The 24,620-nt window shown below is 50.6% G+C and overlaps 1 protein-coding gene across 5 annotated transcripts; it reads right to left on the reverse strand.

Annotated features, from left to right (window-relative positions):
* Positions 1–6,828: 6,828 nt before the first annotated feature.
* Positions 6,829–24,056, reverse strand: PFAS (phosphoribosylformylglycinamidine synthase). Of its 5 annotated transcripts, none has more exons than XM_004433091.3 (28): positions 23,991–24,056; positions 21,522–21,701; positions 21,301–21,436; positions 20,733–20,838; positions 20,163–20,352; positions 19,946–20,051; positions 19,440–19,580; positions 19,197–19,321; positions 18,886–19,014; positions 17,996–18,127; positions 17,736–17,864; positions 13,228–13,301; positions 12,962–13,118; positions 12,586–12,647; positions 12,277–12,438; positions 11,903–12,025; positions 11,628–11,759; positions 11,132–11,362; positions 10,781–10,961; positions 10,615–10,698; positions 10,252–10,407; positions 9,910–10,029; positions 9,449–9,594; positions 9,124–9,331; positions 8,893–8,984; positions 8,699–8,813; positions 7,507–7,830; positions 6,829–7,402 (listed from the first exon to the last, which is right to left on the reverse strand). In XM_004433091.3, exons 2-28 carry the CDS (start codon positions 21,661–21,663, stop codon positions 7,092–7,094), a joined length of 4,014 nt encoding a protein of 1,337 aa, XP_004433148.1. In that variant the 5' UTR covers positions 21,664–21,701; positions 23,991–24,056; the 3' UTR covers positions 6,829–7,091. The 5 variants fall into 5 exon arrangements, with proteins under 5 accessions (XP_004433148.1, XP_087296567.1, XP_087296568.1 ...); XM_087440441.1 differs by lacking the exon at positions 23,991–24,056 and adding an exon at positions 21,865–22,862; XM_087440442.1 differs by lacking the exon at positions 23,991–24,056 and having other exon boundaries at positions 21,512–21,639.
* Between the last annotated feature and the right edge of the window lie 564 nt (positions 24,057–24,620).

The raw sequence follows: 24,620 nt of genomic DNA on the forward strand, positions 1-24,620 counted from the left end.
GCAGTGGGAAGCCATTCAGCTGGTTATAAGATTAGTGGTGACGGGCTGGCCCTGTGGCTTGGCGGTTAAGTGCGCGCGCTGCGATGCTGGCTGCCTGGGTTCGGATCCCGGGTGCGCATCGAGGCACCACTTCTCCGTTCATCCTGAGGCCGAGTCCCACATACAGCAACTAGAAGGATGTGCAGCTACGACATACAACTATCCACTGGGGCTTTGGGGGGAAAAAATAAAATCTTTAAAAAAAAAAAAAAAAAGATTAGTGGTGCCATTCTGTCTCAGCCTCCTCCATTTCTGCCAACCCCTTAAATGTTGGGTTACCAGGCCCTACACATTCCTCCTAGGTAACCTTACCCATACATATACCAGTGCCTCCAAAATCCTCATCCCCATCCCAGATATCTTCTGACAGCCTCCTGGAAACCTCCATTTGCCTGTCCCACCAACACCTCAGACTCAACCAGTCCTAAGCAACGCACATCATCTTCCTCCCAAACTGCGTCATCTCCCTTGTTCCTGCCACAGTTCCTGAAATTATCACTCAGCCAGTAGTCCAAGCGAGAGGTCTGGGCATTGGCTCTTCGTGCTCTTTCCCTCTCCCCTCACATCCAGTTCCTGGTGATTCTACCTCCTAATGTCTCTCAAATCATTCCATTTCTCTCCTTCTGCAGTGCCACCACCCTAGTCCTGGCCAGGATTATTTCTGCCTGGAGACTGCAAAGACTTCTTATTGGACTCCTCCCATCTTCTCCTGTCTTCCTGCTCTGCCGTTGAAGTGATCTTTCAAAAAATGCAAATCTGCTCATGTCTATCCTCTTGAAATGCTTTCCCATTACTCTTAGTCTAAAGTCCAGATTCCTTCACCTGCTCTGTTAGGCCTTTAACTGTGCCTCTTCTGTTTCCCGTTTATATTTCATGTTCCAGACAGACTCACTCACCTTTGTTCAGTTCCTTAACACACTCACCTCTGAGGCTTTGCAAATATCGTTCTGCTTTTCTAGAATGCCCTCTGCCTCCTTTCTTGTAACAAGCTGCTATTCATCCCTTAGGTCTCAGCTAATCGCAAGAACCTTTCCCTGATCCCAAAAGTCTGGGCCGCATCCCCTGCTATGGGTTCCGGTGGTACGCTGAGCTTCCCCTAAAAGATACTTCAAGTGACAGATTGGGTGGGGCTCTCTGTTTCACATTCTTTGTCCTCTGTAGCCGTGAGCTGCTCCTTTTGCCTGACTAGGCAGATGAAGCTGCACAGACCCACTCCTCAGGGGAAAACGGCCCATAGTCACAGGTACTCCTAGTGGGCCGCTCACAGAAGAGGGTCTTTCTTGAAGCCCGAGACAGGACTCTAAGACCCAGGCTGCATTACAGCAGTCCACGGGGCTCCACCATCTGGCTGTTTGCTACCCTCAAGTTTCTAATGACAGACTGAAGATTTCTTTGATTTCTGCCCCAGGGTCTTGAATACAGCAGGCGCTGGGGAGATACACCTTGCTGACCCTGGGACTCTGAAGGCTCAGCTGCTGTGGAGACACCCTCCCCCAACCGGCTCACTGCTGATGCCCACCTCCTTTCTTTCCAGTCTATCCCCCTTGTCCATGCCCTGGTTTGGGTACGGCATCCCAGGCCTTCTTTGGAGGGACACCCAGGGGTGGGCTGGCCTGATGGGGAGGCTGGGAGCCTCTCTGGAGAAAGTGGCCTTCTCCAGGTGGTCCCACCTGGACCCCCTTGCACATACTCCTCCCCCTCAGCACTCAGCCCCTGCCAATAGTACTCCTTCCAGCACACCGTTTGCTGAGGACACTGTAATGCACGCTCAGTTCAGTGCTCTGTCTTTTTCTGTGAAACTGAAGAGCCATGTTGGCTGCCACGCAGGTCTTAAATTAAGGAGGCAAGACTTACTGGTTCTCCTTATTTCCCTACCTCCATCTCAACAAACACACAGTGTCCTTCCACCTCAAGTCAACAAAAACACAGTGTCCTTCATTTGATGTGATGACTAGAACTTGTAACTTTGAATGACTACAGAAATGAACTCAAAAAGAGAAATGCTTGAGAAGACCTGCAAAGCCACCCATGAACCCAGTCCACTCAGTTTACTCTTCTATTAAGGAAAAAAATGTGTCTTGACCTTTACTGATTTTAACATCCACATTTCTTCGTTTGTGTATTTACATTCTTCTTGTGTAAATACATTCTTCTTTCAATGTATTTATTGAGTACCTAGTAGGTGCTAGGCACTGTGCTGTGGGTAGGATACAGTGGAGAGCAAATACAGAGTTTACACTGTACTCGGGAGACAGATCTTTGATCAAAGAAACATATAGTTCCATGTAAGATTGCCATGGTGATGGGGCCGGCCTGGTGGCGTAGAGGTTAAGTTCACGCACTCCACTTCGGTGGCCCGGGGTTCGGAGGTTTGGATCCTGGGCGTGGACCAACACACTGCTTGTCAAGCCATGCTGTGGCGGCGTCCCATATAAAGTAGAGGAGGATGGGTACGGATGTTACCCAGGGCCAATCTTTCTCAGCAAAAAGAGGAGGATTGGCATCAGATGTTAGCTCAGGGCTAATCTGAAAGAAAGAAAGAAGGAAAGAAGGAAGGAAGGGAGGAAGGAAGGAAGGAAGGAAAGAAGGAAAGAAGGAAAAAGAAGGAAAGAAGGAAAGAAAGAAGAAACAAGGAAGGAAGGAAGAAAAGGAAGGAAGGAAGGAAGATCACAATGGTGAAAAATAAATTATAACAGTGGCTTGGGCTGAAAAGGGAGGTGTGTGATTCTACTGTAAGAGCCTCCAGTGTCTAACAAAGGATTTGACTGACCAGAAGCTGTTGACTGATGAGACCCAGAGAAAGGACAGGACTTGATTTTTATGTTGTAAAATGGCTTTTGTCTTTAGACCTCAGGTGTAGAGAGCTGAGGTCATCACATCCCTTCAGTTCACGGCATATTATTCTCATTGCACCACTCTAGTGCTCTCTCTTATTACCTTTGACCTCTATTTCTCATTCCCATTCCCTATTTTCCCCACACGTGGGTAATGATGAAATTATAATGAGACAATCTGCCCTGTGCTCTGGCTTTCTCAGAAAAAGCTAATGGGTTGAGGTTTTGTCAAATGGGAATGATCAAAATATACTGGGTCGGGACCGGCCCCGTGGCTTAGCGGTTAAGTGAGCGTGCTGTGCTACTGGCAGCCCGGGTTGGGATCCGGGTGCGCACCGACGCACTGCTTGTCCAGCCATGCTGAGGCGGCATCCCACATACAGCAACTAGCAAGATGTGCAACTGCAACACACAACCATCTACTGGGGCTTCGGGGAGAAAAAGGGAAAAACAAAAGCAGGAGGATTGGCAATAGATGTTAGCCCAGGGCCAGTCTTCCTCAGCAAAAAGAGGAGAATTGGCATGGGTGTTAGCTCAGGGCTGATCTTCCTCACAAAAACAAGATACTGGGTCAAGTTAAAGGGCAGTGGAAAGGCTATTACTGGAAACTGAATAAGGGGGGAAGAAGAAAGACAAGAAGAGATGGATTGGAGAAAAGTAATTATTGATCTGGAGATCCTATGACTTTGAGACCTCAGAGAACTGAAGATGAAGAAAAGATGGAAGGAAAGCAGTTACGGTCAGAGGTAGGGCGCTTGAATAAGTGAGTTTGGAGGTGGAACAGATCTGGGTGATAAGAAAACCCAAGGTGAGGTAGCTGGCTGTGGTGGAAGGGATGATGTCATTGGAGAAAAGTTGAGGGTGTTAAATGGTCATCGACATGGATTCAAAGCAATGGAAGGGATTGAGGTGGAGAGCAAGACTAAGAACCAGGGACCAATGCCCTTGAAGAATGAGGGGGAGTTAGGAAGAGTTGAATAGGATAAGATTTGGCTATAAGTGACAGAAACCACCAAAATTAATAGGACTTAAACAAGACAGAAATTTGTCTCCCACACTTAAAACCGGTGACAGCCTGTCCGGGCTCATATGTACTTCTCAGTGTCAAGGGAGCCAGTCTCCTCCTATCTTGTTACTCTGCTTTGCAAGGTGCCAATTCCCAAAGCTACTTCATGGTCCAATATGGCGCTGGAGTTCCAGCCATTACGTCTTCATTCCAGACAGCAGGAAGCAAGAATAGAAGAGAAGCATGCACCCTTCTTTAAGAACATTTGGAAGTTGTATACATCGTTTTCTCTCCCATAGCCAGAATTTAGTCATAGCTGTAAGGGTAGCTGGGAGATGTCGTCTTTGTTTTGAGCAGCCACGATCCCTGCTAAAATACTGGAGGATTCTACTTCTAGAGAGGGGAATCAGATATTGGGGAATAATTGGCAGTCTCATCCACAGGGAGTGATGGAGAAATCATCAGAACTCAAAGAAAGGGGTGAAGCTGATATAGTAGAATGGCATGAGCCTAAAATGGGCAAGATTTTCTTCAAAGGGGGTGGAGAATAATCTGGAAGTGGTACAGGGAGGACCCAGACTCCAACTCCCCAGCCTGATCAAGGTGAGGTATGCGAGGTTTGGGAATAAAAGCCACCACCTGGAGGGCTTCTCAGAGGATAGCTGGTTTTCCATGAAGGCAAGGAGAGGCAGAGAAGAGACAGCCTGTAGGAGTTTGCTAGAGAGGTAGAGAGAGATAGGAACAGGGTCAGGGGCCAGCAAGGGCAGGCTTGTGTGGCTACCAGATGAAAAGAGAGATGAGAAGCTCAGTGGACTTGGTCTCAGCAGTGTCCAAAGGGGGGTCTTGCTTGGCCAGGGAGATCCAAACTAGAAACCACACCACCTTCAAAATGCACGAATTTACCTATCACAGCCAATCAGCAGGTTACCTCACATACCACCCTTTTACTTTCGCATTAAGCACTTAGTAAACTTGACATCCAAGCTACGTACCAGCCCCCAAATCGTACATTTGGGATTATCTTTAAGGTACCTATATAGCTTCCCAGCGTCAGGAAGTATTCCAAACGTCCAAAATGACCCTCACTAGGCCCACACTGCTCAGGGTAGGTCAGTTGCCAAAGCAATGAGAAAACGATGTGAAATCGTGATTTTCCCCATAGCCGTGATTTAACATCGTTTCATTACGATCAGGCTTCAGGCAGCCAGGCTCTAAGCGGAGCTCGTCTCCCTCTTCCTCCCAGGCCCTCAGGGAATCGCAGGGATCTGAGACTCCAGTCTCCATTCTCAGGGAAACTGCTTTGATCAAGATGTTAAACTATTTAGGGGACAAATTGACTCGAGTTGTACAATAGAGCAGTCACAAGGAAGTGACGTCTCTCCACACTCCCGTGAGCAAAGGAAGCGATGGACAGCTGTCAGCAAGAACTCCTGATAATGCGGCCTCCAGGAAGTGTGACTGCGGGATGGCAGGAAGCAGACGTAGCACGAGTGAGCAGTGAGCGTGACCTCCTGGCTCTGCCCTTACCAGCTGTGTGACCCTAGGCAATTTATTTAACCTTAATTCTTCCTTTATAAAAAAAAGTGGGGGGCTATCAAGAAATGCTGAATTCTTGTGAGAAATAATTTAGATATATATGTAAAATGTCTAGCACATGCTTGGCTGATGGTATGTGTCATATACAGCTAATATTTTAAATTGTTAGACATAAACTCCCTGGGGACAGTGACGGTGCTCGGCACTGTAGCTAATCACCAAATAGTAATAGAATAAACGAATACTAAAGGCTCAGGTCTAAGGATGAGAGTGCTGACCACTTCTGTCAGGTAGGGAGTTGCTACATTAGAAGCAAAAATCAGAGTATTGATCTGAGGCCAGAGACCCTGTCATAGAAACTTCTACAAACAATTGTTTACACTTAGCTCACTGTTGTTGTTGTTTTTTTTTTTTTTTTTTGCTGAGGAAGATTAGCCTTGAGCGAACATCTGTGCCAATCTTCCTCCACTTTATATGTGGGTCATTGCCACAACACGACTGACCAGTGGTGTAGGTCCGCACCCAGGATCCGAACCTGCGAACTCAGGCTGCCAAGCGGAGCACAGAGAACTTAACCACTACACCACAGGGCTGGCCCACAGCATTGCATTTTAAAAGAGGAACCCATGGGCCGGCCCGGTGGCGCAAGCGGTCAAGTGCATGCGCTCCGCTGCAGCGGCCCAGGGTTCGCCGGTTCGGATCCCAGGCGCACACTGACGCACTGCTTGGCAAGCCATGCTGTGGCGGCGTCCCATATAAAGTGGAGGAAGATGGGTACGGGTGTTACCCCACCCCAGGGCCAATCTTCCTCAGCAAAAAAAGAGGAGGATTGGCAGATGTTAGCACAGGGCTGATCTCCTCACAAAAAAGAAAAAAATTAAAAGAGGAACCCAGAAAGCTTCTGCTGCTTTTCAGATGAGAATACTGAGGTCCTGACTTGCATACTTTTGTATGTCCCCATTCCCTAAAACCTAATGATGAGGAAGGGGGCAGAAAACATCCCTCAGAGCCCAGCTGAGTGACATGAGGCACGACGTGGTGATCGCTGGGTGAAGTGGGGCAATGCAACCCCCTCCTCCCCGTGCACCCTAACTTTCCACTGTAAGCTCTGTTCTCTGAACCACGTACTGCTTCCTGGGCTCGTGATGGACAAAACATATGACAGCAGAAGAATAGAAAACAGATCCACTAGCATAAGATTAATAATAAAAAAGTGGGCAGATTGTTAAGCGAAATGAGTCAGACAGAGAAAGACAAATACCGTATGATTTCATTCATATGTGGAAGATAAACACGTAGATAAGGAGAATAGATTGGTTACCAGAGGGGAAGGGGGTGGAGGGAGGGCAGAGGGACAAAGGGGCACATATGCATGGTGATGGATAAAAACTAGACTATTGGTGGTGAACAAGATGCAGTTTATACAGAAACTGAAGTTTAATAATGTACACTTGACCTTTACACAATGTTATAAATCAATATGACCTCAATAAAAAAAAAATAAAAACAAAGCGGGCAGATTAATAAAATTAGCTGAGGTTTTTTTGGCATTTTGGTCCTTGTCTGTCCAGAACACATCTGGAAGTAACAGGAAGTGCTTCTGAAGCTGATGAGGGAGAGGGCAGCGGACACCCCGGGGACAAACCGTGAGGCTCAGGTGAGCCTCCCTGGCCTGCTCAGCAGCCTCCTTCCCGGGTCCAGTTTCGGGCATTAATGAAGAGCTGGAGCCAGGGGGAGGTGGTCAGAGTGTCAAATGGAGGGGGTCGCCATGCCCACTGCCAAGGCCTCACAGCCCGCTCAGGGTGAGGCATGAGAGCCAGGTGGCGGCCATCAAGGGAGCAGAGGCCAGCCACGCCCCCTGGGGACCCATTGGGATTCAGAGGGTACTGTTCTGTGGGGTTCCCGTCATCGTCTGCCCAGTGCAGTGGTGCCAAGCCCTTGGCCTCGATCTGCGCTTGGAGTTCCGGAGAAGAAAATGCCATGTAACCTGGGAGGGAAGAAGGGGAATGAGAGCAAAGCTCCTTCATGCCCTCCACCCACCCCGGCCCGCAGACCCTCCCCAACCCCACCCCCACCTCCCCGGAGCCTGACCTTCCCCATGGGCGCTCCACACAGGCAGCACGGCTCCCTCCATCCCTCGTAGCATCAGGGCCGGCCCAGGCCCCACGCGCACACTGGCCCAGCGAGACTCATAACGCCCAGACAGGTTGTGACGCAGCAGGAGGCCGGGCTGGGCTGGCCAGGAGTCATGGCCCATCTCCCCTCCCTCTTCATTGGGGTTGCCTCCCACCCAGCCCAGCAGAGCCAGCAGTTGACAGCCGTTACACACGCCCAGGCTGAAGGTGTCTGGCCGCTTCTGGAAGCGCCTCAGCTCAGCCCCGGCCTGTGGATTAAAGGCCACAGCAGCCGCCCACCCTAGGAGGGAACAAGGAAGTTGGGGTAAGACGTGGAATGAAGGGGGGTGGCTGCTTTTCCATCCCAGCATGCACTGTTACACTCCCCCAGGACTGCCCCGCCTCTGCAGAGCTTGGGGAAAAGGCAAAGGAAGAAATGGGTTTATCTGCTTAAATCAGATATTGCCAACACCTGGGCCGGAAATGGCCCATGATAAGTTTTTTGCTTGGCCAGCAGCATATTTTCAAAATTTTTTATTTCGTTGCCTAACATTTAAAAATAAGATTTCAGGGGCCGGCCCCATGGCTTGGCGGTTGAGTGTGCGCGCTCCGCTGCTGGCGGCCTGGGTTCGGATCCCGGCACGTACCAATGCACCGCTTCTCCAGCCATGCTGAGGCCGCATCCCACATACAGCAACTGGAAGGACGTGCAGCTGTGACATGCAACTATCTACTGGGGCTTTGGGGGAAAATAAATAAATAAATAAAAAAAAAAAAAAAAAAAAAAGAACCCTGGGGTTTAAAAAATAAAAAATAAATAAATAAAAATAAGATTTCATATAAAAATCTGGATTTTTGGCTTCTCTTGAAAACCAGAAAGACCCTGCCATGCTGAGCCAGCTTTGCAACAGGACAACCTGCTGGAGTTGAGTAGCAGCTACCCCTTTAGAAAGGGCATGTGCCCTCCAGGTTGGCACAGTGCCACCCAGTCACCTGTCTCATTTAAGTTACCTGCAGGCCGTCTGCTGGCATCTGGCCCAGAATGAAAACACTCACTCTCCCTGGCCTTGTGGAGGTGAGAGGCCAATCCTCAGGCAAGAAAGAAGGGAGCTAAGGCACCTCTTCAGGAATGTGTGGGGGTGGCAGTGGGCAGAAGCCTGCACACCTACCTTTGGCAGAGCCCAGAACATCTGCATAGCTGAAGCCACCCACGAAGGCTATGCCTCTGAATGTGTCCAGCCCGATTGCCCCAGAACAGAGGTCCTGCATGGTCACATCCCACACCTTGCAGGATGGGGAGGGAAAGTGTCAGAGGACAAATAGCCCAAGGCCCAGCCCCAGCTCCGCCAGCCACCCTGCTCACCTCAAACCCAGCCAAGTGGAAGGCATCGGCCATCTCCCGGTCTCCATTACTGCCCTCCTCTCGCATGATGGCGACTCGGGGGGTGGGACCACCTGGGGGGAGAAGAAGGAGTGTCTCTGTGCCAGAGGGCTATGTCTCCACCCCAATCCCCTAGATACCTTTTCCAGGGCAGGCTTGGGCATCCAGGCCCGAAGTGCCCAGGAAGCCAAGCCTCTGCACACACTCCCTCACCAAGCTCGCGGGGCACGGAAGCTTTGGGAAAGGTCGGGGGCAGACAGTAGCTGGGCCCTGTCCGCTCCCTCAGCCCCTGTTCTTCCTCTGCCACACAGCTCGGCTCTGCCTGCAGCCGGTCCAGTTGGAAACTCGTTTCCTCCCAGAGGGCTCGTAGCTGCCCAACAGGCTCCTCCAGAACCAGAGCCCCATTCACTAATACCCGGACCTAAAGAGGGACAAATCTATCAGGGCCAAGAGCAAGGATGCCCAACCTGGGGCCCCTCCAAGGCTGGCAGGGGTAAACCTCGGCCTCCCCGCTGTGCGCCGTTCTTCACTTCCTCACCATGGCGTGGGGCCCAGCGTCGCCCGTGTGGCCCAGCTCCAGGCAGTGCAGGCCAGCATCCCGGTAACGCTTCAGCACCTGAGCCAGGTCTGGCTCCTGCACCTCCAGCACCAGGCCTGGCTCCTCGGCAAACAGCACAGGCAGTGCTGGGGGAGCAATGTGGGTGTCAGGGTGACTAGAGTACTGCCAGAGACTCAGAGGTGGAGTCAGGGGGGCATGGCCGAGGGTTTAGGGAGTGGAGACAGGGATCAGGGGTGGGGTGAGGCCTGGGAGAGTGGGACCAAGGATGTGGCATCAGGGTCTGTGAAGGTCTCAGAGGGGTACCGTCAGCAACAGGGGTCAGAGATGACAGCAAGGGACTCAGGGGAAAAGAGGCTGGGGACACTCCATTCTTTAACAGGACATGGGATCTGCAGTGGGCCAGGCAACCCAGGCCTGAGTCTCGACCCTGGGCTCCTCACCATCGACCCCAGGGGCAGGCACATCTGCCTCTATCCCACAATTCCCAGCAAAGGCCATCTCTAGCAGGCAGGTGATGAGACCCCCGTCACTGACATCATGGCCTGAGCAGAGGAGACGGTCTGGAGGAAGAAGACAAAAGCTCAGCAACCTAGGGGCCCAAACCTGGTGGCCCGGCTCCGCTTCTAGAGACTTGGTAGAGAGTGTGTGTGAGAATGTGGGCACACCCAGAGAACCTGAGAGAAGGGCAGCTGATCCCTCCCGCCCCACCCTCACACGCTCAGCTGGTGAATGCCTGCCACAGGTCAGCCACAATGCGCTGTCTTCCCCAGGGCCTCACTCACCTTTCAGCAGCCCCTGGGTGATGCTGAAGGCACACACCAAGTTCTCGGGAAGGTCCAGGTTGGGAGGCTGCTCGCCAAGCTGGGAGAAGCACTGGGCCAGAGCTGTGCCCCCTAGCCGGTGCTGCCCAGGGCTCAGAGGCACGTAGAGCAGATGGCCTGGGAGACAGGGAAGGGGTGAGGGGAAACGGACAGCTCAGGAGCACTGAAGTTCCCAGCATGTGGCGAGACACCTAGACCACCAGTCCCAGAAAGTACCACAGCCCCAGTGCCCAGAGAGGGGGCCAGCACTCACAAAGCAGACCCCAAACAAAGGACCAGGCTCTGAATACACAACGCAGTGGGGGTTTGGAGGGAAACCCATACCTCTCCCTCCAGGACACTTGAGGTCTGGAGTCACAGTGGCTGTAATGTCTGGACAGACAGCATAGGCTGAGATGACCAGAGACCCTGAGGAGCAAGGAGTAAGAAAGTGAGGCACCAACTCAGTTCCACAGGTCCTGCCCCTCTCCCTGTGGCTCCCAGACCTCACCAGGAGCCCGCACGGTCTCAGAGCCAACCCGGGCAGCCATGCTGAGGGAGTCCTTGCCACCATCAACTGCCACACCCAGGGCTGCCATCACTGCCACCATAGCCTCGCAGGCGTCAGCCAGAGCTGCACCCTCCCCTGGAAGCTTGGCTGCCCACATCCAGTTCCCACTGCACTTCACATCCTGGGAAGCAGTGGAGACTCAGCATTAGAGAAGAGAGATGTGGAGAGTCCAGGGTGGGGGCAGAGGGGCTGGAGGTCACGACCATGAAGGGCAAGAGGGGTAAGTGAATGGTGGATGTGGACGTGTCCCAAAGACCTGGGGCTCCAGGGCAGAAGCTGCAGGGGACTCACCCGGAGGTCAGTGACCAGAGCAAACACCAGGTTGGTGAGGGCTTCAGCCACGGCCAGCCGGGCAGCAACCTTGGGGTCCAGCAGGCTCTTGACAGGCTGCTCTCCCAGGGCTGTGGCAGCCCCTACAAGCTCTTGGTGACTCAGTGCCACAACTGCCACGTCTGCCAGAGGGGTGTGCAGGGGCCCAACACACTGCTGCTGCGCCACCAGGCCACCCACAGAGCGGTCCACCTGCGGAACCAGGGGGGGTTGGCAAGAGGCCGAGGGATAGGGACACCAGGGCAGTGGGAGGCCTGGCTCACTCCAAACATACAGACAAAACTCAGAGACTAGGCAGCAGGGGACCAGGCCATCAGGGTAGCTATCCTGCCCCTGCCACTTCTCCCTTGAACTGGTGAACCTCCACAGCAGTCCCCAAGAACAGGAGGCCAGGGGCAGGTGAGCAGAAGGAGGGGGGCAGAGGGCTGAGGGGGCAGAGCAGGGGCACAGGAAGGACCTTGTTGGTGAGGTAGCGCTTGCTGGCCACGGCAGGCAGCCTCAGAACCCGCTCCAGAGCCTGGCGCACGCTCAGCCCCGGGGGCAAGGCCAGAGGCCGCAGCACGGGGCGATTCCTCTGGAGGAAGAACTCCTGCAACACAGATGGCGACAGGGGTGTGAGCCCCTGAGGGAGGGCTGGGCACACAGGGGACCAAGCACCCCTAGGGTAAAGGGTGGTCTGAAATGCAGGGCCAGAGAAAGGAGGAATCAGCCTTCCCCCCAACCCCCACATACCTTCCGAGGCATCTTGCCCAGCACCCAATCCAGCTCCAGGTCCACAGGAGTTGGGGGAGTTACGGGGGCATCCCCCTGGCCATTTCTTCCCACAGGACACTGCCGATCATCCACCAGCACTATCTATAGACCACAGGGACACCGCCCAGAGGGAATGAGACTATGAACACCAGAATACTTCTAGAAAGCAGGGTGGAAATGCTCTTTCCACCCGTTTGGCTTCCCCCAGTGAGTCCTAGTGAGGCCTCAGCATGTGTGCTGCTGTCTCCCATCCTCCTCTCACCTCTTTCCCCTGACAGCTCTCCCTCGGGCCTGTAGCCAAGCAGCTCAAGCCCACCCACAGCATCTGCTACTGGCTCCCCAGGCCAACTCACTCTCCTGTCTCCAGTGATGGTGCCTACAAAGCAAGCTGCGCAGCGTTCCCGGGTGCTGACACGACTCAGGAAGTCCCGGTCGGGGGCCCTCAGCAGAAGTGCATTTGACTCCTGGTACTCAGCCCCCCAGATTTCCAGGGCGTTCAGGGTCGGATCCCCAAGCTGCACATCCATGGGGGAGGAGGAAAGAGAAGGTTCAGTGGGCGCTCCCAAGTCTCATGTTCTTGCTGGGAGTGGGGGAAGATGGGTGGGGCCTGCTGGGGCTGGCAGGGGTGGGGAGATACCCAGACTTCAGGGGATGAGACCCACCTGGAAGTGGCTGGTGTAAATGATGGCTCCCGCAGGGTCACTCAGCTCCTTCAGGACGTTGCCTGGTGAGAGGGTTGCAGGGAGAGGTGGTGATCTGACCATGGTCAGCACTGGGCAAACAAAGGGCAATCCTCGGCCTCCAAAGGAGCCCTGATTCTGTGTTCCCTGCGTGAATAGCTGCTGCACCGTCACCACCAACCATCCCAAGGCAGCAGGCTCCCACCACCCCAACCCTGAGCCTGTCCAGAATGTATAGGGGCTAGAGAATGGGACCCAGAGCTGGGCAGGCAGTTGCAGATCCTCGATGCCTCTCCGTAAACCAAAGCTGGCAGGGGAGCAGGTAGGCCCGGTCCCTTGTCCCAACCCCTTCTCTCACCATTGCCACCAGCACCCTGGTCATGAAGGCTGCAGATAGGGTTTCCCCTGGGGGCCTCCACACAAGCCCGGATCACGCGGTTCATCTTCTGTTCCATCTCTGGGTCTCCCCGCTGCACAGCCCCAAAGTCCAGGTCATTGGTGTTATCTCCTTGCACCTGAGGGAACACATGGCATAGCTCAGCTCAGGGAGACGAGGAGCTCATACCCCATCCATGCACGGGGCCTGGTGATATGGAGTCTGCATCTGCAGCCATGCCCACTTACCTGCACAGACGAAGCAGCTCCACCCCCAACTCCAATCCTGTATACAGGACCCCCAACCTTTACAACGTCCATGCCTGTGAGGAAGAAGGGCAGAATCAGAACACTGGGAAAGCCACCGAAGAAGTGTGACATAAAGGAAAGTTGATATTCGGGGAGAGATATTATTTGATTGAGTATATACACTTTTAGGAATTTATCCTCCAGATTTATTTGCACAGGTACAAAATGACCTATGTACAAAATTAAACACAGAAGCATTATTTGTATTATCAAAAATGGGAAATAACCTAAACGCTACCAACAGAGATCTGATTAAATAAATTATGGTATATCCATACAATGAAATACTAAGCCATCAAAAAAGAGAATTACATATGAATATAATGAAGTACAGTGATGAGTCACTTAATGATGCAGGTGCCTTCTGAGAAATGTGTTGTTAGGCGACTCTGTTGTTGTGTGAACATCAGAATGCACTTACACAAACCTAGATGGTACCACCTACTACACACCTAGGCTATATGGTACTAATGTTACGGGACTACTGTCCTATATGTGGTCCGTTGTTATGCAACGCATGACTGTAATATGATTTCATCAATACGAAATGATCTCCAAGATATACCGCTAAGTGAAAAAAGTAAGGTACGGAAGTACGCATAGCATTTACAACAGCATCAAAGAGGAAAAAAAAGGAATAAATTTAACAATATAAGTGCAAGACTTATACACTGAAAACTATAAAATCTCTTAGTAGACCTAAACAAATGGAAAGAGATCCCATGTTCATAGATTGAAAGACTTAACACTGTTACGATGGCACTCCCCAAAGTGATCTGCAGAATCAACACAATCCCTATCAAAATCTCAGACATCTTTTTCACAGAAATTGATCAGCTGATCTTAAAATTTGCATGGAAATGCGAGGGACCTAGAACAGCCAAAACAATCTTGAAAAAAAAGAACAAAATTGGAGGACTCATACTTTCTGCTTTTAAAACTTACAACAAAGCTACAGTAATCAAGACAGTGTGGTACTAGCATAAGGACAGTCTGGCAGAGATCAATGGAACAGAACTGTGAGTCCATAAATGGACCCATACATTTATGGCCAATTGATGTTTTGTGTGTGTGTGAGGAAGATTAGCCCTGAGCTAACATCTGCCAATCTTCCTCTTTTTGCTGAGGAAGACTGGCCCTGGGCTAACATCCATGCCTATCCTCCTCCACTTTATGTGTGATGCTGCCACAGCATGGCCTGACAAGCAGTGCGTCGGTGTGTGCCCGGGATCCGAACCTGAGCCGCCAGCAGCGGAGCGCGCGCACTTACCCGCTATGCCACAGGGTTGGCCCCATAGCCCACTGATTTTTGACAAGAGCCCCAAGACAATTCAATGAGATAAGAAGAGCCTTTTCAAAAAGTCTGTTAGGGGGCCGCCCGGTGGCACAAGTGGTTAAGTGTGCGAGCTCCGCTGCGGCAGCCCAGGGTTTGCCAGTTTGGATCCCAGGTGCGCACTGGCGCACCGACGCACCGTTTGGCAAGCCATGCTGTGGCAGCGTCCCATATAAAGTGGAGGAAGATGGGCACAGATGTTAGCCCAGGGCCAGTCTTCCTCAGCAAAAAAAAAAAAAAAAAAAAGTGTGTTAGGACAACTGGATAGCCACATGTGTAAGAATGAAGTTGGACCCCCTACTTCACCAAAAAAAAAAAAAAAAAAAAAATTAATTCAAAATGTATCAGAGGGGCCAGCCTGGTGGTGTGGTGGTGAAGTTCGCATGCTCTGCTTCTGCAGCCTGGGGTTTCCAGGTTTGGATCCCGGGCACGGACCTACGCACCACTCATCAAGCCATGCTGTGCAGCGTCCCACATAAAGTAGAGGAAGATGGGCACAGATGTTAGCCCAGGACCAATCTTCCTCAGCAAAAAATAGGAGGATTGGCAATGGATGTTATCTCAGGGCTAATATTCGTCACCAAAAAAAAAAACCCAAAATGTATCAGAGACCTAAATATAAGAGCTAAAAGCTATATAGGTATTACAAGAGGGGCCAGTCCTGTGGCCTAGTGGTTAACTTCGGCACGCTCCACTTCGGTGGCCCAGGTTTGGTTCCCAGGCATGGACATACACCACTCAGCAGCGGCCGTGCTATGGCAGCAACCCACATACAAAATAGAGAAAGACTGGCACAGATGTTAGCTCAGGGCAAATCTGCCTCAAGTAAAAAGAGGAAGATTGGCAACAGATGTTGGTTCAGGATGAATCTTCCTCAGCAAAAAAAAACAAAACAAAACAAAAAAAAACTATTACAAGAAACTATACCAGTAAATCTTTGTGACTTTAGCTTAGGCAATGGTTTCTTAGTCATGACACCAAAACCACAAGCAACAAAAGAAAAAATAGATAAACTGGACTTTACTAAAATTAAAAATATTTGTGCTTCAGAAGACACCATGAAGAAAGTAAAAAGACAATCCACAGAATGGGAGAAAATATTTACAAAGCATGTATCTATCTGATAAGTGTCTAGTATCCAGAATATATAAACAACTCTTACAACTACAGAAAAAAAGACAAATAACCCAATATAAAAATGGGCAAAGGGCCGGCCCCATGGCTTAGCGGTTAGGTGCGCGCGCTCCGCTGCTGGCAGCCTGGGTTCAGATCCCGGGCGCGCACCAACGCACCGCTTCTCCGGCCATGCTGAGGCCGCATCCCACGTACAGCAACTAGAAGGATGTGCAACTATGACATACAACTATCTACTGGGGCTTTGGGGGGAAAAAAAATAAATAAATAAAATTTAAAAAAAATAAATAAATAAAAATGGGCAAAGGATCTGAATAGACATTTCTCCGGGGAAGACATACAAATGGCCAACAAGTACATGAAAAGATGCTCAACGTCATTAGTCATCAGGGAAATGCAAATCAAAACCACAATGAGATACCATTTCACACACACTATAATGGCTATAAGCAAAGAGACAGATAATAGCAAGTTTTGGCAAGGATCTGAAGAAATTGGAACCCTCATTCACTGCTGGGGACGGAATGTAAAATGGTGCAGCTGCTTTGGAAAACAGTCTGGCAGCTTTGCAAAAAGCTAAACATAGTTACCATGTGACCCAACAATTCCACTCCTAGTTATATACCCAAGAGAAATGAGAATATATGTCCACAGAAAAACTTGTACACAAATGTTTATAGCAGCATTATCCATAATAGCCAAAAAGTAGAAACAACCCAAATGTCTATCAACTGATGGATAAATAAAATGTGATTTGTCTATATATAGGAATATTACTCAGCCATAAAAAGGAATGAAGTATTAACACATACTACCATATGGATGAACCTTGAAGACATTATGCTAAGTGAAAGAAGCCAGACACAAAAAAGCTACATATGATTCTATTTATATGAAATGTCCAGAATAGGCAAATCCATGGTCGATTAGTGGTTGCCAGAGGATGAGGGATGAGGGATGGGGAGTGACTGCTAATGGGGATGGGGTTTCTTCCTGCGGCGATTAAATTGTTCTGGAATTAGTGGTGATCAATGCACAACTTTGAATATAGTACTAAAAACCACCGATATACATTTTAAAAGGATGAACTTTATAGTATATGAATTACATCTCAATAAAGTGGTTATTAAAAAAAAAAGAAGTGTGCACATGTTATTTGTTTTAAAAAAGGGACAGGGTCGGCCCCATGGCTTAGCGGTTAAGTGCATGCGCTCCGCTGCTGGCGGCCCGGGTTCGGATCCCGGGCGTGCACCGACACACCGCTTCTCCGGCCATGCTGAGGCCGCGTCCCACATACAGTAACTAGAAGGATGTGCAGCTATGACATACAACTATCTACCGGGGCTTCGGGGGAAAAAATAAATAAATAAAATTATTTAATAAATAAATAAATAAAAAAGGGACAAAGATACATAAGGGTCTGTTGATATATGCAGGAAATACCTCTGGTAGAGTATAAAAGTAACCGATTAACAACGGTTATCTCTAGGGAGGGAAACTGAGTGGCAGGAAGTAGGGGAAGGAGAGTGTTTGCTGCATAACCTTTTTTGCCTTTTAAATTCTGAATCATGTGACTGGGTCACCTATTCAGTAAGTGGGACTTGGCCATTATCTTGATTCTACCACAGCATCTAGTACAGTGCCCAGTGCTAGGTGCTCAATAAATGTTTACCCAACTGAACTGAGCTAGCAGATAAATGCCCCTGGCACACGGCAGGTACTGAAAAAACACTGGTGCTTTGATTTAGCAGGGCGGGCCCCTGCCATGTAGAAGTAAACCCGGGAGGACACAGCAACAACACAGACTGAGACTGCCCCACCAGCATAAAGCCCTGTCCTGCCCTGAAAACCTGTACTGGGGGGAAGACACATGAGCTGAGAGATTAAAAACCACTGACGTATCCTCTATATTCCCCTCCTGCAGCTGCCATGTGCTAGGGAGGAAGCTGGCTGGATCTGGAGAAAGGTGGCGGGTTCTCACCTGGCTCTGGGGGCTCCTTGCTCACATGCTCAGCCTCCATGGACCCAATGCCCCCACTAAACATGATGGGCTTGATCCACTCACGCCGCTGGCCGTCGGGGAGCTGGAGGCCCAAGGAGCGGGCGAAGCCTGAAGCACGAACATCACAGGGAGAAGGGATAGGGTCCAGTCACTCAGTGCCCCCAGTGTTTACTCGGTCACACACTCCAGCCCACCTCTGGGACTAGGTGTCCATTATCCCCTATTCCCCCCAGCCTCACCGGCCAGCACTGGTTCCCCAAACTTGTTGCCATAGTCAGAAGCCCCATTACTGGCCTCAATGGCAACCTCCAGAGGCCGGGCGAAGTTCCCAGGATACTGGAAGCTCGGATCCTCCCAGGGTAGATTGTAACCTGATGGGGAAGGAGAAAGTTGGACGGACTGTAAAGATGAGACAGAGGAGCCAGAGTCCTTTGGTAAGAGTCTAAGCACCGAGGACCACCTGCACGGGTGGAATGTTCCATTTGGGGAAGTTCTATTTTAGGACGATGTAGAGCCTGCAATCAAGTATTGGTTTTGCTCCCCACCTCCCACACCAGTCTTCCCTCTGACTCTTGGGATCAGTTCTTAAGGCTTTCTAAGAAACTAGATTTTGGGGGCAGATGATGGTCATAAGACTGACCAATATCACGCTTTCTTGCTAAGCGGATGCTAGTTTATAAAGAAAATTGTGGTTCAGTAAAGCGAGTTTGGTGACTTGGGTCTCCCCTGGCCTACAGTCCTCATGACCATGGTCAACGAAAGGCCAGCTACTCTAGAGCCCTTCCTCCTAAGAAAGGACACCCAGGGCCGGCCCCGTGGCTTAGCGGTTAAGTGCGCGCACTCCGCTACTGGCGGCCAGGGTTCGGATCCAGGGCACGCACCGATGCACCGCTTCTCCGGCCATGCTGAGGCCGCGTCCCACATACAGCAACTAGAAGGATGTGCAACTATGACATACAACTATCTACTGGGGCTTTGGGGGAAAAATAAATAAATAAATAAAATTATTTAAAAAAAAAAAAAGAAAGGGCACCCAGGATGACCCTTTGACCTAAGAGATAAAAGTGTGCGGTGCCTGCCAGGACAAGGAATCTGGAAGGAGAAATGGTAGAGAGGAAAGAGACAGGACCTGGGATGTGCAGGTTTCCAAAGCAATAGCCAGCAGTGCCAGCCACCACGTGGGCCCCGCGGCCCGTGCACTGGACATCTCGGATACGGCCCCCCGTGCCTGTAGTCGCACCGCTGAAGGGGGCTACTCCTGTGAAGAGAGAGGGGAGAGATATGGGCACTGAAGAGACAAACCCCAGCTCTGACTGCCTTATTGGAAATAAGGACAACAGGCCCACCTGATTGTTCCTCCCAGGCCCAGCCCAGGGGCCCGGGACCTTCACCCTACCCTACACTCTGATCTCGCCCATCCCTCCCAGGGACCCAGCTCACCTGTGGGGAAGTTGTGGGTCTCTGCTGTGAAGACAACATATCTCAGCCCCTGCTGTTGCTGGAAGCAGCTTGGCTGTGTGGGGTCCTCAGGCCGTAGGAATTGCACTTCCTTCCCCTGGATTGCACTGTAGACACATTCATTCTGGACCTTGCTTCCTTCTTGGGTCCTGTGTTTACCCTATCAGGGCCTGGGGCCTCCCCTCCCCTGGGCCTGAGGTCACCCCACCCTAGGGCACAGCCCACCTGCTGTTGTCACAGAATTTGAGGACGTTGTTAGGGTTTGAAGATGCCTGGGTGCTCATGATGGACTCAAACAGTGAGTGTGCCAGCTCCTGCCCATCCACGTGGAGTCGGCCCTTGAAGAACCAGTGTCGGCTATGCTCGCTGCCGGGGGTTACACGGGGAGCGGAAGGCAGGGTAGAAACATGGCGTCATTTCTCAGGCCATGCCACGTCTTCTTACCAGCATTAACAGCAGAGTTATGGCCAACTCATATTTAGACAATAGATCAATACATATACCATAAAGTCATAATGTTCAAACATTGTGTCACTGTGGATTGTCCAGATTCAAAGAGAAGATAAAACCAAGATTTGAAATGTAGACTATCAGATGGATAGGGATCCCAGGGCCTCAGTCAGACTCAGGGAGGCCCTTAAGCCAAGAGAGAGCCATGAAGGCTAATCCTCGTGGTCTTCCCTTCCAAACTCCATGGGCTCAGACCTCAGAACATCTTCATTCCTCCCTACCTATTGGACTGAGCCAAGTCGAAGACCTCCACGATGCTGGGGTTCCGCTGCAGCTCCTGGAAGCGCTTGGTGTAGAAATCTAGGTCCCAGGAGTCTAAGGCCAGACCTAGGAGACAAACCCGGGAAGAGCTGACTGTAGGACTCAGGTCACCATATCCCAGGTCTTAGCACCCCTCCTAGCCTAGCCTGGGCCTTCTTCCCAGGGACCCCTGCTTACCTAGCTCCTGGTTGGCTTTCTCCAGGGCAGACCGGCCCTCGGCCAGTATGTTGACAGGGCCGTTGAGGGGTGCTGGGATGCTCCCAAGGGAGAAGCTTTGGACAGGATGGGGGAAGTGCTGCTCCGTCATCCGGTCATGCAGGGTAGCCAGAGCAATGGCCTCCATCTCAGCTGAAGGGGGGTGGGCAAACTAGGGGCAGAGACACAGAGGGCAAGGGGTAGAGAGTTGAAGAACAGACAAAATGATCCACTCTCGGTCCTCCAACTCATGCAGGGCCAGCCCACTGCTAGCCTATACAGCACCTTTGTTTAGATTAAGAAAAGATGCCCCTTCCAGGCATGAGTCCATGTCAGCATGCACAGATGGGTAACAGGAGCACAGGCTGGATTTCTGTCCCATTCACCCCTTGACCAGGTGGTCCCAGGCAGTGAACAACCTGCAAACAGGGCAGGTCTAAAGCCAGGAGCTCCTCCCTCTGTTTCCCTCATTATTTCCCTAGAGTTTAGGACCTAATCTCTTATCGCTAGCGCATCTCCTCCTGATCCCCCACTGATCGCCCACCACCTCACCGAGAGCAGGTAGCGCCGGGTAGCCTCCACACGATCCACAGCCACCAGCCCAGCGGCCCAGCACACTGACACGATGTTGGTGGATGTCGGGGTGGAGAAGTTCAGCCTGAGGGGTGGGCCAGATGGTGAAGACCTGAGAGCCCCAGCTGAAAACGTGGATCCTGCCCACCGCTCTCTGGCCAACCTCTCACCTCTACCTCCCTCACCATTGGCCTCTAGCCTCAGACCAGCGCAGGAAGAAACCTGCTTTCAAAGGTCATTCAAATCAAACAATACCTGTCCTTCTGGCATCAAAATGCTTTGATTTTAACTTCTTAGAGTTCAACGTGTTTTACTTCCAGAACATGCCTGGGAATTGGCTCAGTCTTCAAAGACATCTTCCCAAATGGGGAAGGGGTACACATGGCTTTCTAGGCAGGGAGTAGGATGGAGTGAAGGAAAAACAAATCCCCCAAGGATCACAAGAGGAGGAAGAAGAGGAATGGAAGTGGAAGGGGTGGGGAGTGTGTTTGGAAGGGAAGATGTGCCTTGGAACATGGAAAGACTTGCCCCGGGCTGAGACACTTGCCTGGGCCCAACCTCCAGCAGCAAGTCACTGGAGCCAGGAAGGAGCCAAGACTCCTGAGCAACATCGTCCAGTAACAAGGGGCAGCCAAACAGCCACGTCAGCTTCTTCATCTCCTCAGCGCTTGGGAGGGACTCAGCTGCAGGGAGACAGGGCAAGGACACCTTGACACACTGCCTCTGGCACTGGGGCACCTCCCCCAAGAATCCAATACCTGGTCGAACCTGTCCAGTTCACGTTGTAGCACAGCTCAGTCGCGACACCCTGCAGCTCTGGCAATTTTCCTTGCAGCTTCCTTCGAGTCTGTCCAGAGGCTGCCTCCTCATGGCCAGAGGGACGGACATAGAAGTGAAGGATGGAGGACATCTCTGCAAGTGTCCTTGCTGCAGCGATGAGCTAGGTTCCTACAAAATAACATTAACTATAGCCTATCTGTCAAACTGATTTCAAGTTTCAAGGACAGATGAGGCTTTGGAAGCATTAGGGATGGGGTGGGGGAAAATAATAGGGGCATTCAGAGAGACAAGGTAACCTGAAAAATGTAACCTTGGGGGAGTCTTAACTAACCCTGCAAAATGTGGGATCGGGATGTACAGGTACATCCTTGACACATGTTCCTTAAGCACCTGCACTTTGCTGGGCCCCACGCAAGGTCTTAGGAACACAGCTGTGAACAAGAGAAAAACCGTTTCTGCCCCCACAAAGCTTATATTTTATTGAGGGAGACAGGCAAATACCCAGACATTTCCAGCCAAACGTGGTGAAGGCCGAGGGACTGTGGGTACCAACCTAGCACTACAGGAGTTGGGAAAGACTTCCTGGGAGAAATGGCATCTAAGCATAAACCTGCAGGATGAGCTGGACTGGGCCTGGCTGGTGAAGTCAAATGACACCACCCTCCTGATATTCCTCTACCTTCTGGTTGCTCCTTCCCAGTCACTTGTGCTGGCTCCTACTCTTCTGCTTCACCTCTAAATGTTGGGTGCCCAGGGCTCTGTCCTTCGTTCTCTTCCCTCTACAAGCTCTTCCTAAGTGACCTCATTCAGACCTGTGGCTTTAAATACCATCTAGTAGACTGATACAATGAAGTTGCCAGCATTCAACCATTTTGACCAAAAACGGTAATTTCATATGATTCAAGCTACTATCTGACAACCGATTCTGTAACTTTATTCAATCCTGACTCTCCCTGAAACTCCAAACTAGTACATGCCAATGCTTACAAAACATCTCCATGTGGATGTCTCATAAACACAGATGACAGCCTGTTTTTGTCAAAGCAAAAATTTTGATTTATCATTTCTCCAGACCTGCTGTTCTCTCACTCTTCCCCATCTCACCAAACACCACCATCACCAAATCAGTTGCTCAAGCCAAAAACATAGGAGTCAATCTTAATTCTTCCTTCCCTGAGGCTCTCTATACCCAATCTATCAGCAAATCTATTTCCAAACACATCCCAAATCTGTCCACATCCTTTCACTTCTGCTACCATCACTAACTTGGACTAATGCATTGGCCTCCTGATCAGTACCGGGTTCCACTCCTGCCCCAACCACAATCCACTTGCCACATGTCAGCATAAATGAGATCACGGCTTCTCATTACACGTGGTATAACCTCCCAGCTCAGTACCCTGGCTTACCTGGTCTGGCCACTGCCTACCAGTCCAACCCTATCTCATGTGACTCCCCTCACCCACAATGTACCACCACAATGGCTTCTTTTCTATTCCTCTAATTTGCCAAGCTCAATTCCAGAAGGCATTTCTTTGACCCTGATATTTGCATGGCTAGCTCTTTTTTGTTATTTAGATTTCAAGTGAAATTCACCTTCTTGGAAAGGGCTTCCTTGACCTATTGGTCTGAAGTAGCCACTATCAGATGGCCCTATTTTAATTTTCTATACAGTATAGTACTTATCACTGACATTTTAATTTATTTTTTAATTAAAATTAAAACTTAATTTTAAAATCTGACATTTTATTTTTACCTCTACCATCTCCACTAGAACAAAATTTCCATGCGGGCATGGACTATAGCTGTTTTATCTCCATTGGATTACCAAGGCTTAGAACAATAGCTGGGGCTTAAAAAGGAAAAACTCTAAAACTTGTTGACTGACTGAATAAACTCTTGATTCCCATCACTTACCGGGCCCTCCTGCCCTTTCAGGCCAGGCTTCATTTCAGTAAATGGTGCTCCTACCAGATCAGTCTCGACTCCTCCCTTTCTCAGCGCTCCCCACTCCATCCTGATCACCCTTTCTAAAGTTAGGCCCCTTACAGTTGTCCTCCATACCATAATTCCTTCACAGGAATTATCAGATTTAAACTATTTCATTTTCGTCTATCACTCCCAGTGAAATAGAAGCTCCAAGAGCGCAGGGACAGGGTTGTCTACATACGGACTGTATCTCCAACGACTAGCATGACGTAAAGTAGGAGGTTAACAGATTTTTTGGGTTGGTTAAATGAATGAACTGGGAAAAGGGGCTGAGTTTACGTGGCGTCCCCATGCCGGGAGTCTATGGAACTAGTGCGAGATCGCACAAATGGACGCAGGCACGCAGGCCCCAAAGGGACGCAGCTTGGCCGGGTGGGGATACAGAAGCGGCCTGGGTCAGGCTTGGGGTAGGTGGTGAAGGGGTGCCGCAAGCAGGAGGATCCCGGCGGGCGCGGTAACCATACGCACGTGGAAGCGGTTGTCCAGGCCTCTGAGGTCCTCGAATCCTAGCGCGCCGACACGTCATCCGCGTGCGCCGCGGGTAGAGGCGGAGCCTGAGGGCGCTGCGCCGCTTCTCCTCCCGCCCAGGGCGGGGCGACGCCGCGGTGCTCGCAGTTTGATTCTTAGAGGTTTGCCCTCCTGGTGGTTTAGTCTCGCAAATCTGTCTTGAGTTAACGTTTTTGAAAATACGGTCAGTTCCGTGTCCCTACCTCTCGTCTGCCAGTACAAACTGTGACGGAGACAGACACTTTGAATGCAGGAAACGGAATGAGAAGCGTTTCCGTGTCCAGGACCCAGTTTCCCTCGCCCTGCTCCCTTGGCTTGCTTGCTTTTCTTTTCTGAATGAAAGAATTTATTTAATTCTTAGCAGACTGGGAGGCATGTGTTTTTAATCTCCATATTCTTTCTAGTTACAGTAACAATAATAATAGGAAATCTTTATTGAGCACCTCTTGAGGCATTTTACATGATGTCGCTTGATCTTCACAAATACCACGTTTTACAGATGCGAAAGCTGAAGATCATTGCAATGACTTGTTCCTTGGTTCGTAACTCAATTACTTAGCCCTTTCTACCTATGTACGTATTTTTTGTACA

This window comes from Ceratotherium simum, chromosome 16 (genome assembly GCF_057802395.1).
Source record: "Ceratotherium simum simum isolate JZ-2026a chromosome 16, ASM5780239v1, whole genome shotgun sequence".
Classification (NCBI taxonomy): domain Eukaryota; kingdom Metazoa; phylum Chordata; class Mammalia; order Perissodactyla; family Rhinocerotidae; genus Ceratotherium; species Ceratotherium simum.